The sequence below is a fragment of the Zootoca vivipara genome, chromosome Z1, assembly GCF_965207765.1.
Source record: "Zootoca vivipara chromosome Z1, rZooViv2.hap1.1, whole genome shotgun sequence".
NCBI classification, from domain to species: Eukaryota; Metazoa; Chordata; class Lepidosauria; order Squamata; family Lacertidae; genus Zootoca; species Zootoca vivipara.
In genome coordinates this window covers 33,637,282-33,649,450 of record NC_142583.1, presented here as the reverse complement: position 1 = coordinate 33,649,450, position 12,169 = coordinate 33,637,282, and the positions used below count along the sequence as shown (strand labels likewise).

The 12,169-nt window shown below is 39.7% G+C and overlaps 1 protein-coding gene across 6 annotated transcripts in view; it reads left to right on the top strand.

Annotated features, from left to right (window-relative positions):
• RAPGEF2 (Rap guanine nucleotide exchange factor 2) overlaps positions 1-12,169 on the top strand; it is a 170,239-nt gene that overhangs the window by 136,756 nt on the left and 21,314 nt on the right. For all 6 annotated transcript variants that reach the window (XM_035111548.3, XM_035111549.3, XM_035111547.3 and 3 more), the window contains 8 exons: positions 3,486-3,638; positions 3,910-4,074; positions 6,234-6,341; positions 6,431-6,634; positions 6,744-6,852; positions 7,911-8,157; positions 8,707-8,864; positions 11,882-12,122. In XM_035111548.3, the coding sequence (XP_034967439.2) occupies positions 3,486-3,638; positions 3,910-4,074; positions 6,234-6,341; positions 6,431-6,634; positions 6,744-6,852; positions 7,911-8,157; positions 8,707-8,864; positions 11,882-12,122 (1,385 nt within the window). The remainder of the gene's footprint in view (positions 1-3,485; positions 3,639-3,909; positions 4,075-6,233; positions 6,342-6,430; positions 6,635-6,743; positions 6,853-7,910; positions 8,158-8,706; positions 8,865-11,881; positions 12,123-12,169) is intronic.

Sequence of the window (12,169 nt, the reverse complement as noted above, 5' to 3'; positions counted from 1 at the left end):
TTTTGAGAGGTGGTCAGGATCACCCACCTGCCACCAGGGCCGGCTCTAGGTAAAGCCCCGGTGGCGCAGGGCGCCAGGGCGCCAGGCCAGTAGGCAGGGCGCTGCACGGCGAAGCCACGCGGAAACCATGCTGCGCTCTGCGAGGGCGGGGGTGCTGGAGCGATCTCCGCCACTCAGCGCCAGGGCGCCCGACCTGCTCGAGACTGCCCTGCCTGCCACTCACATGACATCACATGGCAAAGGAATCAGGATCCACTCTTAAGAGCATCCACTTCCTCCTTTGTGGTCTCAGCATGAATTCAAGCTATGCTTGCAAAGGAACATTTTTTTCCCTTTGCAGTCTCAGCTTGAATTCAAGCTGCAAAGATTCCTGCCATTAGTGATTATTGCATTTGGTGGTGGATTTAAATTCAGTGCAAAATGCAAGTGCCACTCTTGGAAGAGATGGCTTCATTCAGAAGTTCCAGTTGGGAGCTCTAAGTCAGGGGTAGGCAACCTAAGGCCCGTGGGCCGGATGCAGCCCAATCGCCTTCTCAATCCAGCCCGCGGACGTTCCAGGAATCAGCGTGTTTTTACATGAGTAGAATGTGTGCTTTTATTTAAAATGCATCTCTGGGTTATTTGTAGGGCATAGGAATTTGTTCATTCCCCCCCCCCCAAATGTAGTCCAGCCCATCACATGGTCTGAGGGACGGTGAAAAAGGTTGCTGACCCCTGCTCTAAGTGGAGGCAATTGCCAACAAGGCACAAGCAGCACTAAATTTACATGAATAGCTCCTAAGTGGAACAAAGCAGAGCTTGCATTTGACACAAAATGCAAAAGACAACAAATATAAGTCCCGCACCAGGAGTACACTACTACAGTGTGTCTTTACAGCCTCAGCTTGACGTTCTTCGCACCTGCTGTCATATGGTGTAAGCTATGGGACAGTTGGGTGTGGCTGAGGAAAAACAGCTTTGTGAGTGATAGACCCCAGGAGGAAAGATGGAGCCCAGCCACCCAGTGAAGACAGCCTGGTGGTATAGAGGCTCCCTGATTCTGATACCAGGCCCAGTGCTCACCAGCAGCATAAGGCAGCCCTGTTCTGCAAGGCTGGATAGGGTGGCTTGCACCGCACACCTTGGTGAAGTGGTACAGAGGCTGCCTGATGGTGGTGCTGGGGCGAAGCATACACTTGGCTACTGCCTGGCTGCCTTTGCCTGGGAGAGTGGGCTGCGTCTTTCTTCCGAGGGAATACAACCACCCCATGAGGATAGAGGCAGCTTGCCCGCTCGGGTGAAGGCAGTCAAATGCATGGAACCTGACACGTTCAGTGCTGTTGGCTACTACCACCTAGTCCATCTTCTGGGAGTGGAGGGTGAATGGGCTATCTCTTTCTTCCAGAAGAAAGAGGTAGCTTGCCCACCTTCCCCACACCAGCTAAGGTGGAGGGAGCCTCGGAAAGGAGCTTGTCAGGCTCCATCCCAGGGCTCCCTCCATCTTTGCGGAGTGGGGGGGGGGGTTGAGTGGTCTATCTTTTCCTCCCCCCAGAAAGAGGTAGCTCACCCACACCAGCGAAGGCAGAGGGAGCCTCAGAAAGGAGTCCCTGCCACTCGCATGCCATAGATCCAGAGATCTATGCCTAATCTATGGGTTTGGGAAATGTCAACAGGCTTTCCCGTCTGGATAAATGGGTCTTAACAACTGACTACTTGTTAGGGTTTTCATCCTGTTTTAAATGTGTTTGTGTTTTAATTTTTTTAAGAATTGTTTTACGTGTAAATTGCCTTGAAACAGTAAATTTAGAAGGCAATTAATATAACAAGGGTAGCAATAATAATGATAATAATAATAATAAAAAACACCACAGTATGAAGTTGTTTACTAAACCATAAAAAAGAACAGCCAAGGTTTATCCAGGTTTGGACAACGACCAACTGGGGTTGATCAGTTGGCTAAAACCTGCAGTTAGTTAAAAATGAAAGTGACTGCTTCTGCACTCCTACCCATCGCTATGCCAAAGGAGGAATATGGAGAGGTGAGCAGGCCAGCCTGAGGCTCACTCACATAGCACTAAACTGTGTTGCAGCTGAACAAAGCCATTACATTATGTGCCATAAATATGAGAACATTAAGTGATGTAAACTTGTGGCTGTAATATAACTTATCAGTGTCTCAAACGCGGCCTCATTGATCTGTCAAAAAACCAAAATGAATATCCAGTGTTTGTGGTTAATGAACCTATTTACAACACTTGTTAGTAAAGATCACATTCTTATGAATTTTAAATGAAAGAATATTAATTTGAAATATATGAATATTTATTCATTTCTTTCTTTGTTCTTAAATGCTGTATTTCAAGGTAGAGCCCGCCCAATGTGGCTTACAAAATGTAATTAGTTTGTATGAAATACAGGATAATTTAGATTCATATTCATAACAGAGGCTCAGCTGGAACTGCATCTAGGCATGATAGAGAGAGGAGTGCCTTACTGCTGCTGCTTCTCCCTCTGACGGCCTCAGCAGTTGCAGTTGGTAGTTAGACAGAGGAAGAATCTCAGCTGCAGCTGTATCCAAGAATATCAAAAGCTGTGATTTTAAACATTCCAGTATAAAAGGGAATACATTCATTTCTACAACCAAAATAGTTCATCAAGAACCCTGGGTGGTAAAACTGGACATTGCACAAGTGTGATGTGTTCAGTTAAAAACTTGCATGTTGTGGAAGGTGAGGACATGACTGTCAGGTGGAAGGAATCACATATTTTATTTTACTTTATTGTCCATGGCAATAATATTCTGATTAAAAAAGGAAATAGCTGCTTTTTGTTTAATTGTAGAAGCAACTGTTAAAAAGCATTTTCCTTTCATCATTTACTTTTTATATGCCCTTAAGATGGAAATTGGGAATTTCCTTAAAATAAATGTCAAGTCAGCTTTAGCTTTTATTTAGGGAAATAGGAGAAGGATAGAGATATCAGATTTCTTTGATAGGCATAATTCATTTTTATCAATTAATCATGCACTTTCCTAAGGCAAGAATTATAACAGAATATATCATCCTGGCTTATTCAACTACTAAGTGAGCAGAAATGATCATAAGGCACATTTGGATATTCATTGCATAAAGCACTATAGCTGCAGTGATAACAGTAGCCCTTGTGATAGTGAACAGTTCCAAAATCAGAGAAATAGTGGAACCTGTAGAAGTTCAACTTCTGCATTTATCCTGCATTTAGCTGGAAAACTAATTTAGAAAAATATGTATGTGCCATAAAAGTAAAAAGAAGTTAATAATAATGAGATTTAATGGGGGTTATTAATCAGTCTCATGAAGTTAAAGGTCTGACTTCATGGTTTCTGCTACATTTGAGGATGGCAAATCTATAGCATCCCTTACACTTGGGACTAAGATTCTAGACAGCAGGGCAGGTTGGACAAAGGACTCTTAATATTTTAGAAACCATTACCTTTGAACATGTCTCTTGCAATCTATTTTCCCTAGTTTGTGTGCATAGCCCAGCAAGATTATTGCCGCATCCTCAACCAAGTGGAGAAAAACATGCAGAAGGTAGAAGAGGAAGGAGAGATTGTTATGGTTAAAGAACATAGGGAATTGGATCGCACTGGAACAAGAAAGGGTCACATTGTTATCAAGGTAGATTTTCTATACTATAATATACCTAATGGCAGCTTATCTATTTCTTTCAAACCACAATCTTTTTGATTTATATCCTAATGTTATACAGATGCTATCTTTTTCAGATTTTTAAATGAGAAAACCCACAAAAGAACTATTCTTAATTGCTGTGTTTGGTGCTTTGTGTAAATCTGGTCCAGTAAATGTATCTTAACTTCAGTGAGACAAAAAAGGGCTCAAGCTGAGATGCATTCATGTGTATTGATATTTGAACATTTACATTTTATAGGGAACGCCGGAAAGGTTGACAATGCATTTGGTGGAAGAACATTCAGTGGTTGATCCAACATTTATCGAGGATTTCCTGTTGACCTACAGGACATTTCTTTCCAGCCCGATGGAAGTGGGGAAGAAGTTATTGGAGTGGTTCAATGATCCTAGCCTCAGGGATAAGGTTGCATTAATAATGACATTCTAAAATATGACTGTATTTTAATATACACTAATTAAACAAATTGTAAAGTGGTATTGGTTAGTTTAATTGGACAACAAAGCAGGCAGCATTTTTCCCTCACTGGAGATAACATTTCTTTGGAGGAGAAAAAGAATGTATATAATCTGATCGCCACCTATGTCTATTTCACTACTTGTAGCAGTGCATGTAGTAAAAAAAAAGGTAAAGGATCCCTGACAGTTAAGTCCAGTCGCGAACGACTCTGGGGTTGCGGAGCTCATCTCGCTTTACTGGCCGAGGGAGCTGATGTTTGTCCACAGAGTTTTTCCGGGTCATGTGGCCAGCATGACTAAGCCACTTCTGGCAAACCAGAGCAGTGCACGGAAACGCCGTTTATCTTCCCGCCAGAGTAGTACCTATTTATCTACTTGCACTTTGACATGCTTTCGAACTGCTAGGTTGGCAGGAGCTGGGACCAAGCAACAAGATCTCACCCTATCACGGGGATTCAAACCGCCAACCTTCCAATCGGCAAGCCCTAGGCTCAGTGGTTTAGACCACAACGTTAAATGTACCCATCTTCATCTGGACCTGAAAATCAGTTTTAAAATCAGTTTTTGGGTTCTTCATCAGGAACTCCCTAGTGCAGCTGGTAGGGCTCTCAGCTCTCATCAGCTGTTGGGTGCTGACAGCCACCCTTTGAAATATGTTTGCAAGCGGCTTATATTCAGACCACTAGCAAATGGAATTTCAAGGGGGTAGCTTGTAAACTGATTGGTGCTGAAAACTAGCTTTCAAAAGAGCTTTGTGAGCTCCTTTCAGGTTGTCACCCAACATCATAATGACACCAGATGATTTACAGGTGGACAGCCCCACCCATCTGTCAACATTGGCTAATGGGGTGGGGCAAAGGGAGGATCCAATAGACTAGCTAGGTCCAGTTCCTCAGCTGTGCACTAAATTTATGGTGCATAGAATTCAGCATCCCGAAAGATTGTTTCTAGCCTTTAATGGCTATGAAGATAAATATCTATTGACAGATCCAACAGGGTTATCCAGGGGAGGAGACCTCTGTGATCTGCAAAGTCCCTTGCTTCTTTCTTTCCATGTTAGGCAAAATATTCCTGCATTGCTGGTGGTTGGACTAGATGACCCTTGTAGTCCCTTCCAACTCTACATTTCTAGGATTCTATGTTTGGGTGCCTCAGTTTATGTTAGGTCTGAGAATTTAAGCAGTTACTTTCAAATTTGTGGCATTGTAGCAGAACAGGGATTTTAGAAACTTGGAGGGTAAAGGGTTCTCAACGGCACATTGTCGGAATTTCAGTTTCTATCAAGGTCTATTTATGGATTCTTTAAATTCATTGTAACGAAAGACTGCATTGAATTTGGTATTCTGTTAGTGCATAGAAGTGGTAGTTGTATTGATTCCATGTTATTAAAATCTATTTAATGAATAGTGGCTATTGGTAGTGACTCAGTTTGCTGACACAGCAGGAGCCTTCTGTTTCCCTTTTGAACTATACTGTAGTAGCATAGCTAAAAAACATATTACAGAAACATGCAAAATTGGAAATGGCCTTTAGGCCTTTTTTAAAAAGGAAAAAACCCAAATTTATTTTTTAATCCTTTATTTTTATAAGACAGTTCACTGTTTGGAGCAGGCATCCCCAAACTGCGGCCCTCCAGATGTTTTGGCCTACAACTCCCATGATCAGGACCAGTGGTCAGGAAAGATGGGAACTGTAGTCCAAAACATCTGGAGGGCCAAAGTTTGGGGATGCCTGGTTTGGAGCCTATTGCTTCAGAAGCAATTCTTTTGAAATTGCTACCATTTCAACACTAGTTTTGTGAAGAGATATGGTGGTGTTTCTTATTTGCATAGAAGTCCTGTAGTAAAAATGTAGGATACCAGGTTTCTCTTCTCTGAAAAGAAGTACATGAAGGATTTTGTACAAATGTGAAGCTTTATGTTTAAAACCCAGTTTCCTGCTTTCTCTCTTTTTTTTTTAACCTGGTTGACTTCTAGTTTTTTTTTAAAAAAATGTCACTAGATCAGATATTGAAGTATACCGTGTTGGGGAAATGTCTAAAATAAAATAGTTTTCATTGGGTTTTTAAACTGCATTTATATAAATAATTTATATTGTTTCTTTCAGGTTACACGGGTAGTATTGTTGTGGGTGAACAATCACTTCAATGATTTTGAGGGAGATTCTGCAATGACTCGTTTTTTGGAAGAATTTGAGAACAATTTAGAAAGAGAGGTATGGATTATTGGCAAAATAAGAGACTTGTTGTGCTACACTGAGGTGACTTTACATCTAACAAATGGCTCTGGATTATCTCCCTACAGAAAATGGGTGGACATCTGAGGCTGTTAAATATTGCATGTGCTGCTAAAGCGAAACGAAGAATGATAACGTTAACAAAGCCATCTCGGGAAGCCCCTTTGCCTTTCTTCTTATTGGGAGGATCTGAAAAGGGATTTGGAATATTTGTTGACAGTGTCGATTCAGGTAGCAAAGCCACTGAAGCAGGCTTGAAACGTGGTGATCAGGTATGTAAATTAAATTTCATCAGGTTGTTCTTGGAATGCCAATAGTTGTAGTGGAGACTCCTCATTGTTATGAATTGCAAGGATTCAATCCTTTTGTTCCTCTTTCTAGATATTGGAGGTAAATGGCCAAAACTTTGAAAACATTCAGCTATCTAAAGCCATGGAAATTCTTCGAAATAACACACATTTGTCTATCACTGTGAAAACTAACTTATTTGGTAAGTTTAAAGCCATAGGTTTAAGTGTAACTTTTATTATAATGCAATAGTTTTAGAATTGTGTTGCGATGAGACCAGGAGTACCCTCACCAGGATGTCCTTAAAAGCACGAAGACAGCTTGTCCACTACTTGCCATCTTTTTCTGCAATGCGCTGCCATAGATGAGTATTGACCATGTTTTATGGTGCATTCCAGAACACATCTTTAAATTGTGCAGAACAGAATTTCCACAGGCAAAGTCGATGTGGAAAAAGATTCATTGAGGGTAGAAAACAAGACATCCACACTTACAATAAATGTTTCAGTCTTCATAGTTACTGCTTTATAAGAACAAAATGTGCAAATGTTATAATATTTTATAACAATGCAAAAAACTGATAAAAATATCATAACTAGAAACTATTTGCTGTCCAACTTAGCTCAGTGGGGTTTACTTCCTCTTAAGTGGGAATTGTAACCTTCAATTACAAATGTTTCCTTTTGAAGTTTAGGAAAGATTAAGGTGAGAAAAGACTATTGCAGTAATGAAATTTAACTTCATACATAACATAATATGTAGGTCTGCATAATGTTTCTAAAGTAACTACAGCCAAGACCCTTAGTGTGAAATGATTTTGGAAGCAGTGTAAAGTTGCTAAAACTGTTTTTGGAAAATTATTCTTAGAGGCCTTTGTACCTCGCAGCATTCCTCTGAATATGTTGAGACAACTTGCATTAACTATTATGTTATGGCTTTCCTAGATTTGCCGCTGTAGGATTTCAGTTGACCTTCTGGAAGGAAATATGCCATAGCCTTTTTCTTGTTTCAGACATAAATGTGCCCTTGCTCTTTAGCTGTGTATGGATTTTTAAACTCTCTTTATCAGGGATAAGGTGAACAACTTATTTTGAGGCTTAATTCTATGCCCAGGAATAGATATTTAGAAGTATCGTTAAGTCCAAGCATGGATTCTATTCAAATGTGAAATGCCACTTTGCTTTTTATAGCCTGTGCAAGAAGGGTATGATGTATTTCTTTTGAGTTTATTTTTGTATGTGTTTCCCGTCTTTTGTGCAGTTTTTAAGGAACTTCTAACAAGATTGTCAGAGGAGAAAAGAAACGGCGCTCCTCATCTTCCTAAAATTGGTGATATTAAAAAAGCAAGCCGTTATTCCATACCAGATCTTGGAGTTGACGTGGAGCAGGTGATAGGATTGGAAAAAGTAACCAAGAAGAGCAAAGCCAACACTGTTGGTGGGCGAAACAAGCTCAAGAAGATACTAGACAAAACCCGCATCAGTATCCTGCCTCAGAAACCATACAAGTGAGTGTGATGTACAGTTTTAAACTTGATGTATTAGTTATTGCCTTGAAATCTGCATCAGTATTAGAAATTTTTCTAAGATGTTTTATTGTTTTATCTCTTGTTGTTTGTTGCCCTAGGCTCTATTGGGAGGAAGAGCAGGATATAAATTTAATAAATAATACCATTATCCAATAGCCAGTTGAATCTCTGTGTAGAAATGGTTCATGTAGAATGAAATTAATACACCAACATTTCGCTTCCAAAAAAAGGTTCCTGGAAATTATATCACACACTTTCATGTATTCTGGATACATTAAAAACAAAATCCTGAGCTTTATATATATTTAACATTTAGGTGTAACAGTTCCAATCTTGCTGGCACCTTGCTAGTGAATATGGCTTTGGTTAAAACTTCCGGTTGAGTAAGTTTGCCAAAGCAATGCTTATACTTCAAAAATCTGTAAGATGAATGGTTTATGTGGAAGTGAGAAATACAGGGGGAAATAAGCAATATAGGTCACGATAATATAAAAGCACTAAATACTTTTGTTTTCCCCATCACCGTAGTGATATTGGAATTGGCCAATCTCAGGATGACAGCATTGTGGGACTGAGGCAGACCAAGCACATTCCTCCTGCTCTGCCAGTCAGTGGAACACTGTCTTCAAGCAATCCTGACTTAATGCAGTCACATCACCGCATCTTAGATTTCAACACAACCCCAGGTGAGCCTTAAATTTTCATGGGTGTCCTTTGGGCTACTTCTGATAGGTGTAAATGGGTACAAAAACTATGTTCCACAAGTTGGGATTTCCATGTCTGCTTTACATAAAAATACGTCTTCTTTTTTAGGACACATAAATAGTCTGATCTACTGAACTACTCTGTAATACATTTGTACCATTATTATTAGTTAGCAGTTGTTTATCATTGTCACTGTGAGATAGTGGGAGCATGCAAACCAATGATAAAAGGACTGGGGTAATGGAAATGGATGTAGTTGTCCCTGGAACCTGAAAATAGTTGAGATGCAGCCAAAACTAAGTAGAACAATTCAAGGTAGAATTTCTGAATGAATATGTCTTGGGGGTGTAGGTAATAAGACAGGAAAATAATTTTCTCCAAACTTGGATTTAGGAGACTGATAAGGAGACACATGCGGTCAATGCGCTTCACATTTAATGAAAGGCCTGGAAGATACGTGGACATATAGATTCTCAGAAGCAGATAGATCCAGTATAAGTGAACAGTATACAAAGTATTGCTTATTTATAAACAGGAGAAATATTGTTTGATATTACTTTGTTGATGATTAGATACTAGTATTATTATCTATTATTTTATCTATTGAAAACCCTTTTTATACCACCTGTCATAAAAATACACATACCGGGACAGTTTACAACCAAATAAAATGGTACATGCTCATTAAAATCACTTCTAGTATACACTGCTAGGCATTTTTCTTCAGTGGTGTTTGTTTTTGAATTGGTTTCTTGTACTCTATTTATTTAACATTAACGTATAATGCTCCCTTGAGGGCTTTAAAGAAAGTTGGGCTATAATCTTAAGCCACAATGCATACTTGAAGCTTCAGAAAATGTAGTCTCAATAGTTTTCTCGTTACTTTGGACTGTGTTGGAGATGGGGGAGGCATTCAGGAAATCGAATGTACTAGAGCAGAAAGAACTCAAACTGTCAGAATTGCTGTTCCGTAGAGCTTGGAGGAGCCGAGTTGTGCTTAGGGAGGAACAAAAAAAAAATGCTTGCTGTGTTAAGTGGATTTGTAAATCAACATTTTAGTATGGGGATGTTCATGGCAATAGAGATCATGAACTTGCAATAACACTTTCCTATGCAATTGTTCTGTAAGTTGAAAAAGTCAAATCCAAGCTTTGATATCCTTTTCAGTGTTTTGCCAGACTGGCATTTTAAACCAGAGAATACCGTAGATTACTGCCTTGCCTTTTTTTTTTCGGCCTTCCTGTAAGCTTCAGGTTGCAACCTTATGTAAGATGTTTACTAGAGGTTACATTTTCCTTAGTTGAATTTGTTAAGAGGAAATGTGCAGTTCAGGTAGAGAGGTCTTTACAAATTAGTTGAGCAAAGGTTTAATATATTAAGATATAAAGAGGTTCACACACCTACAAATGCAATCATACATGCCAACTATTCCATCTCAGTCTTACAGGGAAGCCACTTGAAGGAAAGCAATCCCCAGCAGACCTCAAATATATCCTAATCTGCACTTAAATTTCACAGTGGGTGGAGATGTAGTTGTGATGCATCTGGAGTTAGGAAGAAAAGGGGAGAGAACTGGTAGAAATGGTAACCAGTGATTTGGTAACATTTCTACAGAACTAAGGGGGAGGTATTGAAGATGAAGTAGGGGAGGATAATCAAGAGCAGGCAAGGAAGTGAACGGGTACAATATGGTTTTATCCCTTGTTGTTGGGGAAGTTGATTGGGAGTTGATTGTGTGATGAGGTTTGTTTATTAGTGCAGAAACCAGCAAGTAAAGAGCGGGTGAGAGGGCTGAACATTGCTCTCTTCGTACAGCCTACTGTTCTTGTTCACACAATAGGTAGGAGGCAAAAACAACAAAGTGCCAGCTTCATTTCAACAAAAGGCAGCTGTAGGTTTTGTGTGTGTGTTTGGCTTTGCAAAATATGGACACCCCCCCCCCCCGGGCAGGTGAAAAGAGCAGGGGAATAAGGGACTTTATTTGGGGCGAGGGTTAAATCTGCACCCATACTTTACACCATACTACATTTTTATGATTTCTAGTGCTACCTTTTTTATTTGAGATTAACAGCAATAAGTAAAAATAAACTTGCTTATGGCATCCATTATACCTCCAATATTAACCTCTCCCCTTTTGTTGTTTCTTGTTTGAATTGTGTCATTTTTCTTGATTGCCATTGTCAATCACTCAACGTACTGTATACAGTATTTTAAGAGGAAGGAATCTGAAATGTTTTTTGTGTTTATAGATGAATAATTGGTACAAACCTGATGACACAACCTTTTCTCTTGATTACTTACGTAATTACTTCAATAAACAGAGTTTTGAAGAAACATTAAAAGTTATTGGTTGACCTGGACACCTTCCTTTCAGTTTGAAACAATAATATTTGATAAGTGCTAAGAAATAAAGGTCCATCACTAGCAAGCTAAAAAATTGGGGCCATACAGACACTAATTAGTATTTAGAGTGTCTTGTAGGGCAACTATTGAGGCAGGCATACTTTGGTTTATGAACTCATAATGACTTAAAATGAAGGTTACTTAATCACTCATGCCCTCTCCTATTTGAAGTTGGCTTGGTTCAGTATACTATGGTATACTATTTTCATGTCCCCAATGGAATGGAGGGAGGGGCAAGTTTGAGGCTCATTCATTTAAGAATAAACTGCAATTTATTAGCATGTCAGTAGTATTAAAGCTGAACGCACTGATTAAATACTTTGTGGTTAGCAATTTATAAAAGTTTACAGCTCAAAGCCAGCATGTTGGTCCATTTTGCTTTGCTTGGAAATGACTTCTGATCATACCGGTAGGCAGAAAAAAGGATGATGATCCCAAAGAAGGGTAGTGACTAGAACAATTTCACAGGAACAAGATGGCAACTAACGAAAATTAAGTGTGTATCTGTCCCTATTCAGGCACTGACTGAAAAATAAATAATTTTACTCTATTATATGGTTTATATGCTGTAATAGGATTTCCCCCCTCCCTACAGATTTACCAGACCAGGTTCTGAGGGTTTTTAAGGCAGACCAACAAAGCCGCTACATTATGATCAGTAAGGACACAACTGCAAAGGAAGTGGTTATTCAAGCAATCCGAGAGTTTGCTCTAACCACCACCCCAGATGCATATTCTTTATGTGAAGTTTCAGTCACTCCAGAGGGAGTAATCAAGCAGAGGAGGCTTCCAGATCAACTTTCCAAGCTTGCTGACAGAATACAGCTTAGTGGAAGGTGAGACTTGTATATCATCTGCCATTTCAGAATATAATTGAATGTAC